This window comes from Pocillopora damicornis, chromosome 4 (genome assembly GCF_964200805.1).
Source record: "Pocillopora damicornis chromosome 4, jaPocDami1.2, whole genome shotgun sequence".
NCBI classification, from domain to species: Eukaryota; Metazoa; Cnidaria; class Anthozoa; order Scleractinia; family Pocilloporidae; genus Pocillopora; species Pocillopora damicornis.
The window spans coordinates 8,053,761-8,074,299 of NC_142673.1; the positions used below are offsets into that span (position 1 = coordinate 8,053,761).

The 20,539-nt window shown below is 37.6% G+C and overlaps 1 protein-coding gene across 3 annotated transcripts; it reads left to right on the forward strand.

The window, feature by feature from the left end:
- The first annotated feature begins 657 nt into the window (after positions 1-657).
- LOC113680791 (DIS3-like exonuclease 1) lies at positions 658-20,517 on the forward strand. Of its 3 annotated transcripts, none has more exons than XM_089203835.1 (31): positions 658-759; positions 1,964-2,019; positions 2,728-2,805; positions 3,819-3,970; positions 4,349-4,430; positions 5,048-5,192; positions 5,640-5,710; positions 6,218-6,291; positions 6,673-6,738; positions 7,634-7,728; positions 8,070-8,179; positions 8,528-8,560; positions 9,247-9,326; positions 10,117-10,350; positions 10,937-11,005; positions 11,556-11,654; positions 12,605-12,697; positions 13,152-13,254; positions 13,538-13,635; positions 13,967-14,043; positions 14,604-14,683; positions 15,108-15,203; positions 15,314-15,399; positions 15,671-15,737; positions 16,209-16,358; positions 17,079-17,183; positions 17,623-17,765; positions 18,401-18,492; positions 19,023-19,105; positions 19,701-19,850; positions 19,938-20,517. In XM_089203835.1, exons 5-31 carry the CDS (start codon positions 4,398-4,400, stop codon positions 20,106-20,108), a joined length of 2,703 nt encoding a protein of 900 aa, XP_089059961.1. In that variant the 5' UTR covers positions 658-759; positions 1,964-2,019; positions 2,728-2,805; positions 3,819-3,970; positions 4,349-4,397; the 3' UTR covers positions 20,109-20,517. The 3 variants fall into 3 exon arrangements, with proteins under 3 accessions (XP_089059961.1, XP_089059960.1, XP_027053644.2); XM_089203834.1 differs by lacking the exon at positions 658-759 and adding an exon at positions 1,605-1,850 and having other exon boundaries at positions 6,218-6,285; XM_027197843.2 differs by lacking the exon at positions 658-759 and adding an exon at positions 1,607-1,850.
- Positions 20,518-20,539: the final 22 nt, after the last annotated feature.

Genomic DNA, 20,539 nt, shown 5'->3' on the forward strand with positions numbered 1-20,539 from the left:
GTGTCAAAATGACAACCCTTGATTGATATTTAATAAGTAAAAAAGATTTATATCTTTCTAACCTCTGGTTCGCTTACTTTGGCAACAAGCTCGAAAATTACCAGAAGTGGTCAAAGTAAAAAAGGATTCGGGCCTTTCAGTGGTAACTGAAAAAAAAAAACACAATGACGAAATTAAAAGTACGTTTCAACTACCAGGCACACCAAAATATGAATTAGGTAAAATTTAATATTGAAGCACAAGTGCACAGCACAATAGAGCAAACGCTGCTTCACAGACAAAGTATCAATTGAGGTCTACGGTAGTGGAGGGCTGCCCATGCTTTAGACGATTTATCCACTTGTTAAGAGCCTTTTGATGGATCTCAACTACCTTATTACAAGCAACGACTTTTCAAACGTATTTTCATCGGAACCTGTCAGTTCCAACAAAATGCGAACTTATTGCCCCCGCAGGGTTTTTGGCCCCAGAGGGCCAAAAACCCGAGGAGGCACCTTAGGACTCCCCGCGTAATATAGAGGAAGACTGGAGAAGAGAAAATGTAGGTATTTTCGGTAGATCGTAACCAGAAAAAATCTCGATTTGATCGCTTGCACGGCCGCAAGATATCAACGTTTTTCCCGCAAATGGTCATGGGCGGCCAGCAAAAACGCGCGCGAGTACTATTGGGATCGGCGTCTTTGATACAAGCTTTGTCCTTGTCGAGATTTCGAGTTAAGCGTCCCTGAAAAGCGTCGAGAAGCGTTTCCAAGTCCAACGGTAAGTGTGTATAGCATCTTTCTAACAATTAAAGGTAGTTTTGAGTTTAAAAGGTGATCAAAATCCGTCAAAAGAGAAACAGTTGTGTGAAGTCTCGATCGAAGGCGGCGGAGGGTCCACAGCTCAGTCAGCTAACGTAAGAACTTAAAGCAAAGAACTTGCAGCATAATTAAAGTATAACCAGATATCAAATACATTAAAAAGTTAAGCTTCCAACTCGTTTGCTTTGATGTTGGATTATTCTCAGAGTTATAGAGTTTCATTTGTGTTATACAGAAGTTAATACAGAAATAATTTCACCGATGCTCAGAAGACGGTGTAAGTTTAGCATTTTGACCGAAAGACCCAGTTAACTCCGATTTGTCAGCCGTAAATCAAGCTTATTGCACAAAGCCGAAAGACTCGGCAATTTCTGGATTTTTCAGAGGCAAGTCTGCCACCTATAACATTCCAATGTCAAAACTCACCCAAGTCCCTACATTCTGCTTCTTCTTGATCGTGAAGAACAAACAAATCCTAAGTTGAACCACACAGCAAAAAAAAACATCCCAAGCACTTCCCAAAACTACATTTTGTACACTTGTAGTATTTTGAGATCCAAAATTATTAAAACCAAAGTACTGAGCCGCAATTCTGTAACAACATAACAGAAAAATTACACAACTGTAAACAACAAGCCCAACTAAAAAAAAAAACAATAGAAAATAGTACTGTAGGGCGGGGGCAGCTCTAGTGAGAACTATAACTAGTATTAAAGCAAGGAAATGGAAGATGTAAGCACAATTCAACTGACCAATGCGCATTTAGTATTTGTTTGCGACCGAGGTATCGAGGTAACTGGTTACCAATCAAAAGTTTAACTAGCAAGTGCTGTTGGGATATGTAATCAACAAAATGGCGCCGGGTTTAAGTTGTAGTTTCACTTTAAAAATGGCCGTTGTTTCATATCCATGAACGCCGAAATATGATCAAAACTAATAAGCTGCTAAGGTTAAAAACGAAAACAGGCCGACTTCTTGATGTTGTGCGGGAACACTATTTGCGGAAAGATGTTCCTTGCCACAGTGAAGTTTGTGCAGTTTGCGAACAAGGTAAGTAAGCGTTTGCAAGCAGAGTAAGCTACAGTCAATCTTTTGAAGTTGTTATCTTAGTTACAGCATAATATAGTTCAGTATCACACACTTTAATTTAATTCGTTATTTAGGTAACGGAACTTTGCTTTGTAAATCACTGACTCATTACGTTGTTCCTGATTGCCAGGTAAGTTGAGTTTGTTTACCGCACTTTGACCGATCTTGGCCTAAGCGTTGTTAGACTTGTGCAGAGTAAACCTTTCAGCAATATTTCCGTATAACACCATACTTTATTGTGCGAACAGTTCTTTGACAAAAAAAAATAATGGCGAAAGCAATAGATTGCATTTGAAAGCAAGGCTTTGTAACAGTTTGTAGTCGACTGTAGTATGGAGGTACACCTTTCAAACCTGTAGCCAGCTTGTTTTGGACATCGACTCGAAAATTGCTGGTGGTGGTCTTGGTATTATGCCCTGACATATCACATGAACTTTCCGAACCGATGTTTTTCTTGAGGCTAAAATTTGTCCTGAGGACCATCCATCAAAGGCGATTTTACGGTGTGATGGTATGGATGGTAAGAAAGAAAAAATCACAAATGCTTTGCAAATGGCCATGCTCTGCAGAAAGGTACTGAGCATTTGACGAGGTTTGATTTAGAGTTCAAATTGATATCCTTACATCCTCAGGGATTTTAGTTTGCAAGTATTTACTAATAGGTAATTACAGGCACTGATGTGACGGTTGGACAGAGAAGGCATTCAAGTTTTGAATTAAAAAAAAATGAAAAATAATTAGTTGTGTCAGGACAAGAACAACACACAATTAAGACACACAATTAAGCCAAATGATAGGGTTAATTTCCTTGAGCTGATTCTTTGGTGTTTTATTTCAGGTTTCAAGGCTGTTTCTTGAAATATTTGAGAGTGAAGAAATTCAAGGAGTAATTTTCTTTGAAACAGTGGTTAATCATGTAAGAACCTAACACTTTTTTTGTGCATTTTGCAGAATGTAGATGGATATTTTATAGCAGATATTTAAGAATTTTTTCATGCTTAGCATGCATATATTGAGTTACAGATGCATGAGGGGAGTTTGGAGAGCACCAAAAATGCATAAGAGTAGCTCGAGGCACAGCTGAGAGCAACTCTAGCTTTTTTAGTGCTCTCTAAACTTCCCAAGTACATCCATAACTCAATATACGCACAGCTAAAAGCATGAACAAATTCTTTTATAACAGAGCAAAAACAAGGATCTGCATGAAGAAGTCTTTTATTGTGATAGAGTGCAAAATTCTCACAACGCACAAAAAAAGTAAACAAACGTCCCTATTGGCTGGTCAAAAATACACCACATTTTATACTTTGGTTTGAGCAAGAACATTTGATCCAGTTTACGGCCAAAATTTGCTGCAGCTGGTCTTCCCACAAATTTGCAAAACATGCAACTTGCAAGTTTTTTTCCTGCTTTATTTTTGTTGCTTGTTGGATCAGGACCTAAAAGGTCAATGTCAATAGAAAAATTGGGCAGTTCTTTGCTGGTTTCTTCCATATTGCAAAGAGAAGGAAAACTGCACTGCAGCTTAACAAGACAGAAACTCTGAAGCCAGTTAAAAAAAATGCTCATGTCATCTTATTTACACACCGGCATGCGTAAATAAAGATTTGTTCAATGCAGCTTAATAGGACATATAGGGCAAGCACATGTGCTATGTTATAAATGTTTCATTTTCAGAATCAATGCTTAAAGGTGTAATCAAACATCACACATAAGAATAAGCAAGTACAACGTTTGATAATATGCTTTTTTGTCAACCTATTTTATTGTCTTATCACAAGTAAATTTCACTTTCAGTTTTCTAACTTTATAGCACTGAGCTAAAAAGGCCAAGAACACATTTACTTTTAGTTATGAGTGGATATTCCTTTAGCATATAAGTCAATGAATGCACTTGTACATGAAGCACTTCCGTAAATGTTTTCATAGGTCCAGCATCAAGGAGGGAGAAAACTTCAATCTCAACTAAAAGATATTGTGAACGATAACAGGCAGCAGAGCATCATATTCAGTAATGAGTTCTGTGATGGGGCTTATGTTGCCAGGGAACCCAGGGAGTCTTTGGAAGAGTGGCAGTGGAGGTGAAGCTATGTTGAGGACATAGACTGATTTAAAATTTGTGACCATTTAATTATTTTTTTCACTTAAGATGAGAAGTATGGTCAATTATTAGAAATTTTGTCCAAAAAAAACTTGTCAGTTTTGACAGCAGAGTGACTTTATAAGCTTTGAAGGCACAGCAATAATTTTTGCAGTCAGAACTTATACAAGTTTACTTGTATAAGTTTACAACTTATACAAGAAAAAAAATGCAGAACAAAACAATTTAAACCACAACATTGTTTTTTAGATATTTTTTCATATTCATTTGATGTGTAAAGTTTTCTAGAAAGCTTTGACTACTGTTTTGTTATTTTTTTTCATCTCCACACTCAAGAGAGGTTCCTTTTTCTTTGAAGGTGCATTTACACTGGTGCTGTTTGGTATTATAATCATTTAAACCAAGCTATGCCCCTTGTGATCTTAACAGAAGACCAGCAGGTAACATATACACCACACATGTACAGCTCCATCTCCTTTGTGTATAATGTAGTACAACACCAACATTTTGTTTTCTCAGCAACTTTTAAGTTTTATCTGTATATTGATTTTAAATCCTCAATATACAATATAGAAGTTGATTTAGGAGTGGCATCTTTGTTAGACACTGTAATTAGGCTTAATCACCTCTGAAATTTGTACCTTAAGGTGCAAACATGGTCAGTGATTTGAAAGAAAAATGTAACAACACTATGTAATATGATTGGGGCTTCCCCCTGAGTGACTTTTATGACGAACCCTTCATACCCTATCACCAGGATCCATATTCTCCATACTGTTCTCTGTACATTACCCAAGGTGCTGACAAGGTGAATTTGTTACACAATCAAGAGATTCTTTTGTTGTTGATCATTATTTTCCTTTATCCTAACTTGTACCTTAATGTTTGATTCAGGGGTGATATTGTATGGAGAAACTAGATGCTAGGCACTCTTTTAAAGCCAACAGATTGAATCTATAATCTAGGTAAACAGATTGGATAAAATCTATATTTAAATACAGTTAGTTTAAAGTGTGTATGTTTTTTGGGAACATTTTCCTATATTGTATGTTGGCAGATTGTGGAAAAGTATGGAAACAAGTCTGCAGGAGTGTTTATCATGAGAACTGAGGACTACCTTACTGATTTCTATCCCACTTGTCAATCAATTCTGGAGTTGTATTATTCTCTGGCTGCTGTAAATAATGAAGCAGATGAATCAGGTAAGACTGAGTGTACCCTAAATTTGATGAAAATTATATTGATCAGACTCAAGCACCCTCTCCTTATTTTTGGGAGTAGCTTGCACAACTGGAATGATTTCAGGCTGAGGCAAATGAATTTTGAAGCCATGATATTATTTTCAGATTGATAAGATCAAGTGAAGGTTGGAGTGAACAAAAAATTGTATTACAACACCAAGGGAGGAAGGTGGCTGGGAACAAAATCTTGGGAGTGGAGAAATTTTCTGTGCCAACTCTTATGATGAAATGGGTTCTGCACTTTGGTTATTAGTGTTGACAACTAAATTTCCCTTGTCAAGAATTTCAGTTGAAAAACAAAAGAAAATGATATGTTTTAAAGAAACATTGAGATGTTTGTTGTTGTTGTTAGTTGATTTTTTAAAATAATTTTTAAAAATTTCCATTTTAACTTTATACTTATTGTAGTGAGTGAAGCATCCACAAAGGAATATCAAGAATACTTACCAGCCAAAGTTCTTGAAGCTGGAATTAAAGCTGTAAGAGAGAGAGATGTTTTAATGGAAGAGTTACTATTAATAATGATGATTAATTTTTACCAGCATTCTTTCACAAATGCTTAAATATAATTGGCTTTGTTAGCAGCTAACTATTCCATGATAGATGTACATGTCTGCACACCTTAGTGAATAACCCTTCAAGTCCCAACAGTGACATCTAATTTCTCCTAACAATATTACTGCCTGATCAAATGCACAGTTTATGAGAATGAATGAAATGATCACCAAAGATGAAATGTCTGGATTTTTGAACAAATTCTCTCAATCAGTTAAGTAAGAAACATATGTAGAACAGTAATGAGAATATACATGTTGACATTGGGGGTTAAAGGGATAAAGTGAGTGGCCTATTGGTGTGCAGTTGTAAACAAAGGGAATCAACTCTTGTTTGTTTTACATGATAGCTGATCAAGTATGCATATCATGCCTTGGAAACCTCAAGCTTTTAATCCCATTGTTACTATAGAAATGTCTTTCCTTACCAAGGGTTGTTTCTTGCAAGGATGTCTCAATGTCAACAAACATTGTGCACAAGATGAGGCATTTGTTCAAAAGTCAGGGTATGTTATGTTTCCTCTGTTGTCAATCTATGATATCATTACATTTAAGTGCAGCTTATCCAAGTGCATGAAGTTAAAGTTTGCACTAAATGAACTTGAATATCAAGAGAGGAAGGACTAAGGGCCCTGTGAGAGAAAGCTTACCTTGAATTAAAATGAAGTTTATGTTCTCACATTTCAAACTGTTCTAAAGACATACATTAATTTTGCACATATACTATACTTATCCAGTTATAACCTGATGTAGGCAAGAATTTGGGACTCTTAATGCTTGGAATCAACCTAACCAACATGAATAATAAAACAAGAACACCCAGCTTATTTTTGCAAATAATCAATTGCATTACATTATTGTTTAACAGTGATTTTCTTCATTCTTAGCAAGGGTATGTCAGACAGTAAGGACTCACTAGACTCTGATGTACTCATCACTGGCATGGTGAATAGGTAAGCAAGTGTTTGCAAATCTGCAGTAAATGTCAATCATTGGTCAATATTAGACTAATATTGGCAAGTATGTGACAAACTTTTGAGGGAGGCTCGCATAATGCCTGGAACACCTTTTTTAAATGATACATGAAATGGAGACTCAAAAATAAAAGAAAATATCAGAAACAATGTCTGATCGCATTCTGTGTTGTTAGAACTAAATGGGAATGATAATAGACATATATGTTGTTAAAAAGAAAATGAAATAAAATCTCTTTGCTGCCCTACATCCAACCTCATAAACTAGACTTAGTAAACAGGTGTAGAAAAAAGAAAAAAAACTTTGCAAAGAAAAGTCTGACTCATCCTTGAGACCCAAGTATAGGGATGATATCAACTTGAAGACCCCACATTGGACTTTGATTGATTACTCTACCATTTAAGCTTGAGTACAATACAGTTGTATGTTTTCACTGCAACCTTTGAAGTTTAAATTTACCACAATTTACAATTATTGCATACCTTATGTAATTTTAATACGCCTGTTGATGCAGCCTTGTGGGTTTCTATGAACTAAAAAATGTCAACTCAAAATGCTTTTATTTTTATATTATTTAGTTTATGTGTACTCACTTTAATCCTTTAATTCCCATGAGTGACCAAGACAGAGTTTCTCCTTACGATATCAATACAATACCAACCTGTTGAGTGATGAGAAGAAAGAAAAATGTCAATAATGGGAGTATTAGTTTATCTAATTCCAAATTCTTTGCACAGACATCATAAGAATTGTATGGCATACAATAAGGAGAATTACATAAAAGATCTTGGGAGTGAAAGGGTTAAGCAAGTCTACAGTCTTGTATAGCCACCCAGTTGAAGTTCAATGCTCAGTAATATTTTGTGGTTTCAGAAATCGGGCTGTGCACGGTGATGTTGTAGTGGTGGAGTTATTTCCCAAATCTCAGTGGAAGGGCAGATCAATGGCTATTAGAAGCAGTGATGAAGGTTTGAACAATCTTAAGTTAATACTTGAAATGTAGAAATGCTTTTAAGCCTTAAGGTGCCACTTTTTATCCTGTCGTGTCGTGTCTTAAAACAGAAGTCTACTTATAACCGGTACTTTTACTTGACATCTTTAATTCTGGTAAATTCAGCTAATGCAGCAGTGGGAGGACAGATACTTATCACATTTAGGGAAACATGACTGAAAGAAACCTCTTAACAGTCTGGTGCTTACACCTTCAAATCATTCAGTATTGTGGAACTCTGATGCATTCAATCAAATTCTGTGAACACATGAATACAAACTGCACACCTAAATAATACAAGTGATGGCCTCTATTTAGGTGCAGACGAGTCTAGAGAAGACCAAAGTGACGTCATGCCAACTGGCCGTGTGGTGGGAGTGGTGCAAAGGAACTGGAGAGATTATGTCGCAAGTTTTGCTGAAAATGAGGTAAATACTTCTTCAATCGAAGAGCTCTCCGAAAAACAAATGACTGCTGAGATTCAGCTTCAGTTAAATCCTTATGATTCAAACCCTCGGTTTTACAAACTTGCGGCAACTGGAATCACTACCCTTTCTCATCAAACAACTGTAAATGTAGCTCTTCCTTCGATATTTCGAACCTTCTGATTATTCCAACCAATTTCTTTTACCCAAGATTTTACCAAAACTGGGGAATTGTACTGTACAGAATTACAGCTGAGTTAGTAGCTTCGTTGTTAAGGTTACTGCTTAGTTAGGTCTATAAAGAAAGAAACTTTTTCATGTTGGGATTCCCTCGTTTCTGTACATTTTCAGGAAACCCAGGGTTTAAGGAAACAAGCTGGAAAGGTAAATGATTTTTGTTGTGTGCGTAAACTCCCAGGAAAGAGTAACCGCCGAATAGCCTGTCGCATAAAGCTCCTTCTCGGAGAAGATACACGGACACTTCGTTGAAAACCACTCCTTCTCTCATTATACATGAAGTTTTAAGTGGTCAGGCAGATACGTGAATATGAAGTGGCAAGGAAACACCCTCCCCTTCAACCTTGGACACCCGAATAAAGGATTTTGTGTCATAGTTGCCCACAGTCTAATAAGTATTCAACATTGAACGAGGGAATGGAGGGTCGTATGTGGAAATTGGTTGATTTTAGGGATTTGTAACAAATTTTGTTCAAGACTGCATTAATATTTGAAGACCATATTGAAGTGGACACACGGGTAGGTGGATATGTTAGGCTTGAAGTGGCTACGACCATCCCTCCCGTAGTAATATTGGAAGTTGAACTCGCAGTGGATAGGCGGGAATGACGCTTTGAGAACAAGAAATTTTATGAACTCAATGCATGCTTAATCTACACCGACTGTGTATCCACACGTAATCGTATCCAATCTAATTATAGGCTATCTGACCGCGTATGAAGCCCTATTAAGGGTGCAGGTCCAAAGTGACTGGGTATACATATATATAAGTTTACTTTTGATACCAGAGTGAACCAATACTCAGTCTAATTTTAATTTTTGTGCTGACTCAGGTCGTTGTGGTTCCATGGGATTACCGTATACCCAAGATAAGAATAAGTACGCGTCAAGTTGACAGCTTGCGAGATCACAGGTTGGTTCATAACGAAACGTTTTTCTCAACTAACGGACCTCTATAACAACGATATATTTTTTCGCCTTTGAAGGACGGGGGTTGCTTTGGGTTCCTCTGAATAAAATTTTCCTCGTTCTTGTAAGGTGTGTTAAAGGAATTAGAGAAACGCGCCTTTCAGTTTTCATGGGCTCTTTGTACTGATTTCTTTTGTTTAAATAAGCTGCATAACGGGCGTTCGACATTAACGCATGAGCGCACTCGCAAGAGAGAACTCTTCTAGGTGATGATTTCCTTTGTTTTAATAAGCTGCATTGAGGGCGTTCGACGTTAACGCATAAAAAGTGCGTAAAAGTGAGCGAACACGCGGGCGAAAGAGAACTCCTTTTGTCTCACGCGCGTCTTAATCCAAAGTACTCACGTGTTATTTTTCTATTTGGGTTTTTATGATTACTTTCTTTTTTTTCGTTTCGCGACATTCGGTCGAGAAATTGAGGTCTATTTGGCATGAAAACTACTCTCCAGTTTTCTAGTTCTGTTCTGTTGGTATTTCGATCAATTTAAGGAATAACGACTTGAAGCATTTTCGCAGGTTAACAACCACCGTGTCGTGGCACTGCTGTATCGGAACCATACTTTAACTGAGTTAGCGTTTACTTGTGAGGATGACTTTCACCCAGTTTGTCGAAACGTTAGTCACTGCCTCCAACAGGAGTCCTTCTCAAGACTACCTTGGAGTCCGTCACACAGGTTATCCACATGTGATCGATTCTCTTACCTCCGCTCTCAAACCATTTCTTTTCTAAAACAGAATTGTCGTTAGGATCGATTTATGGGAGGTGAACTCTATGTACCCTAGTGGACATTTTGTTCGTTCGTTGGGCCCCATTGGCGACCTAGAGACCGAGGTTCAAGCCTTGATGGTGGAGCACACCCTTGCAGCGCCCTCATTCACTGAAGCACAGCTGAAGGAGCTTCCCACCAACACAACAGAGAGTCCTTGGGTAATGTCTGAGGCGGAAATAGCAAAAAGGCGAGATTTACGGTGAGCATCTTACAAACGTCAGTTTTAAAGCGTATGCACTATCAACATTTGTCTCCGACCTTCACTTGGTTGCTTTCTCTTCGGCACAATCTCAGTAACGAATTGAAAGAATAAAAGCGCTCTGCTTGTTTCTTCTGTTTTAACTCAATAGTAACTGTGATTCTTCTCTTTAAATTTCCTTTGGAAGTTTAGGGTTTTTTTTTTCAAGAAACAATGGGTATTTTATCGTATAGTCTGGCGTTCCATTCTCTTCGCAACAACAACTGTGGACATCGAGTGTTTATAAGTTGTACGGTTGCGAGCGAATCTCAGTTAAATGGGTGAAGGCGGAAATTTCTGGGTAAAGAGTGATCTTTCACCGGTTATAAAGAAAAAGGGTAAAGTCGCACACGCTGGTGTGAATCTTGAGTTATGTAGGTTAAGTGATTCTAAACAAAGCAATTTCTCTTTATCGTCCGCAATTTCTAACCGTTTTTTAGTGAGCTTAACATTGTTATCAATAGTATAAAGAATTTCTGAGTCATGACACAAACTCGTGAAAAAAATTTTAATAGACCAATTTTCATTTTTCTCTTTTCTTTTTTAGAAAATCGCATTTAATCTTCAGCATTGATCCAAAAGGATGCGAAGATGTCGATGATACTCTATCTGTCAGGTAATGTTCTGTGCACCACATACTAAGAAGTATTAACAGGGTGAAGCTGAATTCTATTTTCAACCTTTTTAATTTTATATTTAATTGCTTTGATAACTTACTGCCTTGCTACACCTTTTCCATTTACTACAAAAGCTAATAGGTGTTTGGGAAATCATAAGAGGAAGGCCCAACTCTCTAACTCCTGAGATCAAATTAGTAACTCCACCTCTCAGCTTCTATACTTTTTCTGGTAAATTCTGTTGAAGAATTTGGTGTCAAAGTATCACCTTCCAGCAAATAGGTTTGTTTATTCCCATTTTATTGGATATACAGTCGACCACATCGGGAAAAATTACATGATGTTCACTTCTGGGAGACAAAGGGATGATTCAGATCAAAGTGTGCCATAGAATTGAAGAAATTCGTGCTTAAATTAATTTTGTGACAATATCTTTATTTCTTCTCTTCACGGTTGCATGTTATATACCTCGATAAGTACATTTTTACATGTGTAAATTCCAAATCTTATTCCAAAGACCTTTCAATCTTTGTAATTTTTTGTCAACAGAACACTGAAACGTGAGCATATCGAACTCGGTGTTCATATTGCAGATGTGTCTCACTTTGTCAGACCAGGGTCTTTGACAGACGCTGAGGCTAAATCCAGGTACGCGCTGTCCACATAGTTCACAGCGATAACACATAAGAAAAGTCTTGGTATAAGACCGACTCGTATTCATGCAGCTGCTGCAGCGTAACCTGGCATTCACGATATGATTCCGGTAGGAGTATGGGCACCAGTACTCTTCCTGGATTGGATGCTAGTCCATCACAGGTTACTTCTCCCTCCTCTCCCCACCCATTGTATTTCGTCCCTGGCTATTCAATTTTATTCAAGAGCGAATTTCGACTGAGTGTTGTAAAACCAAAACCACAGTGATTACAACAGCCAGTCATAAAAAAAGGAAATATCCTATCAAGGCAAAAATAATTCAAATTAAAACAAGCAAATTACCTCAAGCGCGGGAAAACGCATGTGACCAAGTCGTGTTTGGATTTAGTATTGAATCTGATTGGTTGAGAAAGTGGCGGGAGTTTCCTGAATCAAACACAGCGTGAAGAAAATCAAAACCAAAGTTATCCCATATAAATTTGGACATTCGAATGAAAATTGCACTATCATTTAGTGGCACTGTCAGATGAAAGTGTCTTGCCTAAGAACACTGTGCAATGATTGAAACTACGCTTCAAACCTAAACACTTCAAGTCCAACGTACTAACCACAGGGCCAATAAATTAACCTGTCTCTCCACGATTAAACATAGATGGCCCAGCAAATTGTAAAATTTAGTACCGTACAGTCTGGGATTAGAGGTGCGTCTGAGAAACCTTGGAAAATGTACTATGTTTGTTCCTGTCACCCCGTCATTGCTATCAATTTTTGTGCCTTTACTTTTCTGACCATTGTTAAAGCTTCCTTATATTTCGATGTTACACAAAGACGTCACACAGTTGTTAGTGTTGTTATTCGTGTGTAAAAGCATCATAACAACATTTGCCTAGCACGCCCCTGAGCTCACGATTTTTCAGCAGACGTTTCTTTTCTTTGTGCAACAGATCTACCACTGTCTACCTGGCTGATCGAAGGTTTGACATGTTACCAGAAGTGCTAAGCGCTGATTTGTGTTCACTGATCGGAGGTGTTGATAGGTAAAGTTGCATCGTTTCGGTTCCCCAGTTAGGAAATAAATTGACCGTCTCTGATAGTTTGGTGAAGTCCATAAGATATCTCTGTCCATTCCTGACAGCTGCTGCAGTACAGACTATGCTTTAGGACTGTCAGTTGGTTGTTTGGTTTCTCTTAACATTCGATTTGTAGCTCTTTATTCTAACCACTTGACATGGTCTTCACAATAAGTTACAAGAACGTGGTGTTGTATCAAGAAATAGTTTCTAAATGCCAAGTTTTTTTTTCATTATGATAGCTTGTATGCTGGACGATGTAATGATATCCAGGAAAAGTTACATTTTCAGCACGTCGGGGGGTGTTTTTCTCATTGCTCTTTAGGTGCCTCTATCATCTTTCTTAAGTCCTTAAGTTAGGGAATTTTAAAAGTTCATGTCTGTGGCGACCATGGTTTTAATTATTCGAGTGTTTTAACAGGTATGCTGTTAGTGTTATGTGGGTTTTGGACTCGGAGTTCAATGTTTTGAAGACATGGTTTGGTCGTACGGTCATACGATCTTCCTACAAGCTGTTTTACGAGGTAAATTATATCTCGTGCCATGTTGGTTCTTGTTTTGGTAGTTTCATGTCGATAAGGCTTGGACACAATTTTTCTTAACACTCCCGGCCTGAAGAATAGACAAAAGTCTACCCCAAAATAGCGGTGGAAAACTAAAAATCCTAAATATTAAACCAGGTAGGACATTGATTCCTTTTCCCCAAATAGCTATTAGGCATTTGTAGATGCACGTTTCCCGCTTTAAAGTATAAAAAGACATTTTGGATAAGGCGACCTTAAGGAGTTTGTTCTTTTACTTTCGAAGGCAGCGCAAGCCATTGCTGATGGAGAGACAAGCGATGATGACCTCATAAAAGACATTCCTGAATTACAAGAAGTTGATCGAACGGAAGCATCTAAAAGGTTCTTTTTTTGCAGATTTCCTTCCTCTCAGTGAGGAAATGTATACATCTTATTGGAAATGCAAACCGTAAGACAAAGATATAACCAAACTAAGAATCACTAAACGGCGAGTTGTGATGTGAAAAGAAGAAAACGAGTAGCTTGAGTGTTGATTATGTGTGTGATTGTTGAGTTTGAATGATAGTGGTGGTTCTCACCGTTCAGTGACACATGTTTCCATATTACCTACAGAGATAAAGTGCACGTTTGATTTTAGGACAATTTTCTGTAGCGTAGATTACGCAAATCCTTACAGATATGCTTTTTTTTTGGCGTTTTTTTTTCCCGATAGATTGTCGGAAATTCGAAAAACGGTGACGAAACTTATGGATATTGCAAGAGTTATTAAGACAAGAAGAACAATTCATGGTAATTTTTCTGTTTCGTATTGAGTTATAAATTGCTGTCACCAGTAGTAGAGCTCATAGTGCTAGTGAAGAAAATTTCGATTGAAATAGATAAACATTGAATTAAGAGTCGAAAGTAACCCGGGATTGTTTTGGTTTTGCTACACTACGCTCTGTGGTTGGTTCAGAAAATCGCTTCACTTTCCCAACCAATCACATTCAAACTTTAAACTTAGTCGTGAGCATAAATCCATTAAGTTGTTGATAGAGCTCAATGCCGTCTTACATTTATCATAGCTCTCGAGAGTATGAAATAGCTTACAAATTACATTTTAAGGATATTTTGAAAATTTTTTGTTTTTTAAAAAGAGAAACTAACCGTAATAGGGCTTTGTCTCTCCTTCTTGACATCAAATGTTGACTGTTAAGAAGGTATTAACAGTAATGTGATCAATACTGTTGTCAAAAAGCCAAATTTGTTCTTAAACAGTTCTGGTCAGCAGCATTCATATACATGTAGTAGTCACCGAGTGTCAGCATAGATGAACTGTACACCAGGTATCATGGTCTAATTTTTCACAGGAGCCCTGGAGCTGGAAGGTGTTGAAGTTCAAGTCCAGCTGGGTGATAACAAGGACATTAAAGATTTAATTCCTAAAAAGGTGAAATACAAAATGCATATACTTTAGTGCGATTTGCAGTGTACTTTGTGTTGTTCAGGGGTATTTTTTACGGCTACTGGTAAAATAACGAGGAGCCTTATTGCAATTTTGTCTGACTGTTGATACTGTTCTCTTCACATTTTCTATGGTACTGACAAGAAGAATTTGTTTGACAGTCATAAGCTCGTTTAGTTGGTGATCATTTGCTTTATTCTCGTGACCATAGTGTTTGATTCAGGGGTGACATTGTAAGGAGAAATGAGGTGCTAGTCACTTTTAGGGATCATAGGGTTAAGGAAAAAGTATTATCTTGCCGAGATGTTGCGCATGCATCAACGTAATACGCGTGTAGAAGGCATGCAGCCTTACTGACTCCATCCTGAATTGTAACGAGAGTATTTAATTATGAATATTATTTTCGCAGCCCTTAGAAATCCATGAAACTGTGGCGGAGTGTATGATATTTGCTAATCACTGGGTTGCCAAGAATATTGCGGAGGCTTTCCCAAGTGCAGCCCTGGTAAGGTGGAAGTCACCTTAACTGAAGTTTCAAACATTCAAGTGAATTTCTTTTTTCATGATGGAGACTTTTCATTAACAAGAGCTAATTCTAGCTTGTACTTTTTATAGTTACGTCACCACCCGTTGCCAAGGAAACAGCACTTCTCAAACCTTATACATTGTGCAGCCTCTAAAGGATTTTCCATCGACACAAGGTACGGTCCGAACAGAATCCGAGTAAACGCAAAGATAACACAATCTTGTGCATCAAGTGTTCTAGAAAGATGCTGTTGATTCCATTTTTGTGGTCGAAAAACAGAAACTGTTCCTAGCGATCTATCTGCTTACCCTCCTACGCCCCCCTCCCTTCCTTTTAAATAATTCATCCCGTTATCCACTTAATCGCCAAATTCTCTTTGTACTTACCTTCATACCTATTTCTCTACCTACATTCGTCCGTCAATGATTTTTTCATCATAATTTCAGCTCCAATAAATCTCTGGCAGACTCGCTCGATGAGTGCGTTGACCCTCAGGATCCCAACTTCAACAAGGTACCCAGCCTTAAACGTATTTGTATGATGCTTCGAAAAATATTCTTAAACTGTTGCCAAGCCTTTGAGCAGGATTGAGGCTAGAGGTGACCTTAATGTGACAGAGATGGGTTCTCATTTAGCATGATAGCATGGTGATTTACTTATGAAGTGTCACAGCATAGTCACACTTAAGATTAAAGGGAATAAGTTTTTAAAGAAACTGTGTTGCTACGTCGGTTAGAGAGTATAACAAGGTAATTTGGTATTATCAACTCAGTTGATACCACCAAATTAACCTGTTATAGTCACACTTAGCTTCACTCGACTGCCTCTTGATCACTAGCATTTTTCGAGCTTCAGGAAGCTTTCTAGTTTTTTACCTCGACTCCTCATCGGCTCCTTGAGTTATTTCTCTTCTTTCCGAAAGGCCGTTTTAATTGTTGTAGTTTGGTTTTTAGTTTGGTGTTTCAACTATTTACTCTTTCATAGTTGGTTCGTTCTCTTGCAACTCAAGCCATGTCAAATGCTCTATACTTCTCGACTGGTTCCTTATCCCCGGAACAATTCTTTCACTATGGTCTCGCCTTGGATCATTACACGCATTTCACTTCACCGATAAGGAGATATGCGGACGTCATCGTGAGTTTGTAAATCTTTGTACAGTTTATGTCTAACTTGTCTTCACTTCACCGTGCTACTTGCAAAACCGAAAGTTTTATTTGATTGGCAGCTGACACGAGCAAGTTACATCCGCCAAGAACATAGCCGAGCCATGACTTCAGTTATAACATGCTCTAAATTGTTTTTCTCTTTAGGCTTGCTATTTTCAGTCGCTTCATTCAACAGAGGTCTGGGAATAAGCTCTAGCGCTTTCTGAGTCACTCGGCTCGAGTGCAGAGTTACGCTTGTGACAAATGCAGCCAATGACTCTTCTCCCTCGTTCATGAAGCTCAGCCAAAGAGGGACTTTTTTAATTTTTATTTTCTTATGATATAGACGATAGATTTCAGTAGTCTGTAACAAAACAGAAAAGAGTAAATAAACTTTACGGGCTCTGATAAAATAGTTCTACAAGTCATCAACTTATTCAATACAACAGATCACTAAAACATGAGAAGCTGCATATCCGTTTAAAAGACTGTGAAATAATGCGCTCTCACGGGTGATGGTCATTGTTTCCAAATATCACATATCTAACTTCTAGTTGAGTAACAACTGTAATTTTTCCGTTTAGAAATGTTTAGAGCATTGCAAAAGTATAGTTTTTAGTAACCACGGAAGTATAGTATGATGATGTCATTCATGATCAGTATATCCAAATCTTTTGCTCTGTGCCTTTATAAGTATTGTCGTCAACAGGTTCACAGACTCCTTATGGCAGCAGTTGAAAATGACAATAATAACCAGCTGCCAAGCAACAAAGAACTTCAAGAAACTTGTCATCATATCAATATTAAACACAGGGTATGGATTCCTTATAAAACGTTTTATCGTCTTTGTAACTCATCAGGCGAGTAAAAAAGAGCGTCGTGTTTTCCTTAAAAAATCTAACGTCAAAGACTTATGTGCACTTGAGCGAAAGAACGCATTTTCCACCAGTTAAACGGAGGAAAATTGGAAGAACACAGAAAACTTTTTTGCAATATGTGTCTTTCCATGTTTCATTTGTTAGGTTTTTGATCATTAAGAGTGCACGTCGTACATGCACGTAGCTTTTCTATAAACCAAAAATTGCCATAAAACAACATTTTCCTTAATGAATTTCGCAAAAAATTTTAACTGTTAACAAACCATAGTTTCAACTTCGTCGTAACACCTGTATTGAGAAAGTTACTAATCCCCCATTTTTCAACAAGGCTTTTTGATATATATGTTAAAATTTCTACGCTTTTTTCCTCGTCAGGCTGCTCAGAACGCCCAGAAGGAATCTGTGGACCTTTTTCAATGCTTATTTTTCCAAGATTTATCTGAAGACGATGAGAGACGAAACTGTGACGCTGTTATTTTCAGCCTCAGAGCCAATGGTTTCCTAGTATTGGTTCCTCGGTAAATATTAATCTACATTATCATAGTCGATGAAGCTTAAGATGACTTGTAACTCCCTTTTGATGTTCCTTGGGTTAAACTGTTGAAGTGGATGTACCCTTACAAATATCCGGTGATACAGTTCGTTGTTAACTTGTGTAGGAAGTTTGGTATCATATACAATCTATCTCTTATAGCTGATAACTTCCTTCATTCTCATTAATGGTCTTCCAAAGATTTTCTATGAAAAGAGAAGGAGAATTTACATCCATATCACTCCCGCGACTCAAAAAGTTATAGTGGTTTTTGCGATATTTGAAGAGTGAGAAAATTTTGATATTCAAGTGTCGAATTGAACAGAAACGCCTAATTGCCAGTATGTTTTTCATCTTGATAGGTGAAAAATGAAAGAGGCAGGTAGTAATTCTTGACGAACTGACGCTACATTCTTAAACGTTTATGCTTCTCAAAGCGGTCCTGAACTTCAAATTAATAGCAGGTTTTCCACTCAATGTATAATCCCATTCACATGCCTAACATCAGGAAATCAAGGGATAAAGTTTTATTTGCTCAGCGTTTCCCTTTGTTAAAGGTTACCTTACATTATAACTTTGTTAAAGTAATTGATTTCTTATTGATGATTTTTCCCTTTTCAGTTATGGTTTAAAAGGTCCAGTCTATCTCAAGGACAAAACAGGACAAGTAGTAACTTCTCACATAACAGAGGAATCAGTGTATTTTGGCCCAGGTCAGTAAATTCGTTCTTCAGTTCCGTCTAGGTTTGTGTATCGGTGGGCTTATGAGACCTCCTCTGATTTACGTCATTGCCTAGTTTTTATCGGCGTTCTCGTTTACTCGACTTATCAAAACCGCCAGTGGTTTAAGTCCAGTGTTCCTTTGAACGGTTATGGAGCGGGAATCTTCTGCGAAGCAGTAGTTTCAAAATTTGTCGACAATGAATCTCATAAAATCCCTTCCCTCATTTCCTGTTACCAGTTAATCATAATCATTATAATTTCTGGAAAAAATACATTTAGGACAAAGACCTCCGGTAGAGACAGTGTCTAAAGTAAAATATACCTCCATTTTCCTCCAAATTTCCTAGTTTTTTTCCTTTTTAACTTTACGCTCTATTTATTCGTCATGTTCAATAACGAAAACAATATAACTACAACCAGTGCTAAAGAGTTTTTATGAATAGTTATAGACCTACCTTACAATGTGATCGTACACAAAGAAGTGAAACTGATTTTTGTGTCAATTTTTTTACCCTCAAAGGATCGCTTTCCTGTCACGAATTTCACATCACAGTTAAGAATGCAGTGGGATCATTTGATTTTCGACTATTTGATCACGTCCAGGTTTGCTTAAACTCTTTGAGCCGGTTATTTAAAAGAAGGTCCAACCCATACCGCGGTTTTACGCAATCAGTGGACCTCGGGTATTCTCTGTGAGAGGGTTGCTTAAATTGAATAAAAATCCTTCCACTACCAGCTTTCGGCCCTTTTGACACTGTTCGCAGAAATGGCTTTTCTGTTAAAAGGTGCGGCCAAATTGAAGATTTTAAGTTTAGAACCTAGTGTTGTTAAATAACGGTTAAACTTTGTTTAGATAACCGGCACTAACTCACCCGTAATGTACATATTGTACAAATGTACAAATGCCTAATTCAAAACAAGATAAGCTAAACCTGTGTTAGAGTAATTTTTTCCATGTAATTTGATAGCTTGTTAAAAAAATCGTTGTTGTTTATATTCTGTCGCCCTCAGCTTGGCCTACCCTAGTCTAAACCCCATAAGACGTGGTTAGCAGCAATATGCTTTACGTTTGTATACGAAAAAGGTTAAAACCGATTCAATTCTAATCCCGCATAAGGGATTAAGGTCTAAACGACTGTCTAACAACCGACTCCTACATGAAAGTTTTTTTGGAATATCTTAATTATTTCTTTTTAAGGTGCGAATTTCCGTCGTCGAAGCCCGTGCGCATGCTCAGTCCTTGAAACTGGACCTTTTGTCTATGGAAACGAGACAGAGTCCTCCACCGGGTGAAATGGAATCTCAAGATGAAGATTCACACAAAATGAAAAGGAGTGAACTTATTAAGGTATCGTTCGTGATGATTCTCTTGGATATTTATTTATCACTTTGTCTCGTGTGGGAAGGATTTACATAACTTTTTTGTGTCGGTTAGGAGGTAAAGTCGAGCCGAAATGACCAGGACAAGGTTGTTGGAACCCGGCAAGGTCTTGACAGTGACTTTGCCAAACTCAAATCCGAGTTTGGCCAAACGCACGAGAGTGTGAGTTTATACTGTCTAATGGAATTCTTCAGAGAAATGTCGCTGAGAGATGATGATGTTTAAGAAGAGATGATGAGCATAACTTTTCCGTTAGACTTTTCTGCCATGCACGAAAGCTTTTTAAGCAACAACATTACTAAATGCACCGACTCTAGCTTGAAATCTATAAAAACCCTTCTGCTGCAAAACCCCTCTATAATTCAATTGTCGTTGGCGAAACATTGTAAGTTTGTATTGTGAACTGTCGCAAAAAGGCTCTAAGATCAAAAGACAAACAGATGCGAAAACCAATATTAATTGCAGCTGAAAGACTCAATTATCCCATTTATGTAGCCTTGGCTTAGTGTAAGCTTGGAAGGGAACATATTCCCAACACCTTGTAAAATTTTCTGTCACTGCCTAACGAACTGCTCACTGAAATGTGTGTAACAGTCGCTCCTTTAAGATTTTAATAAACATGATTCACTCGGAATTTTTCAACAATCTGTTTGCTT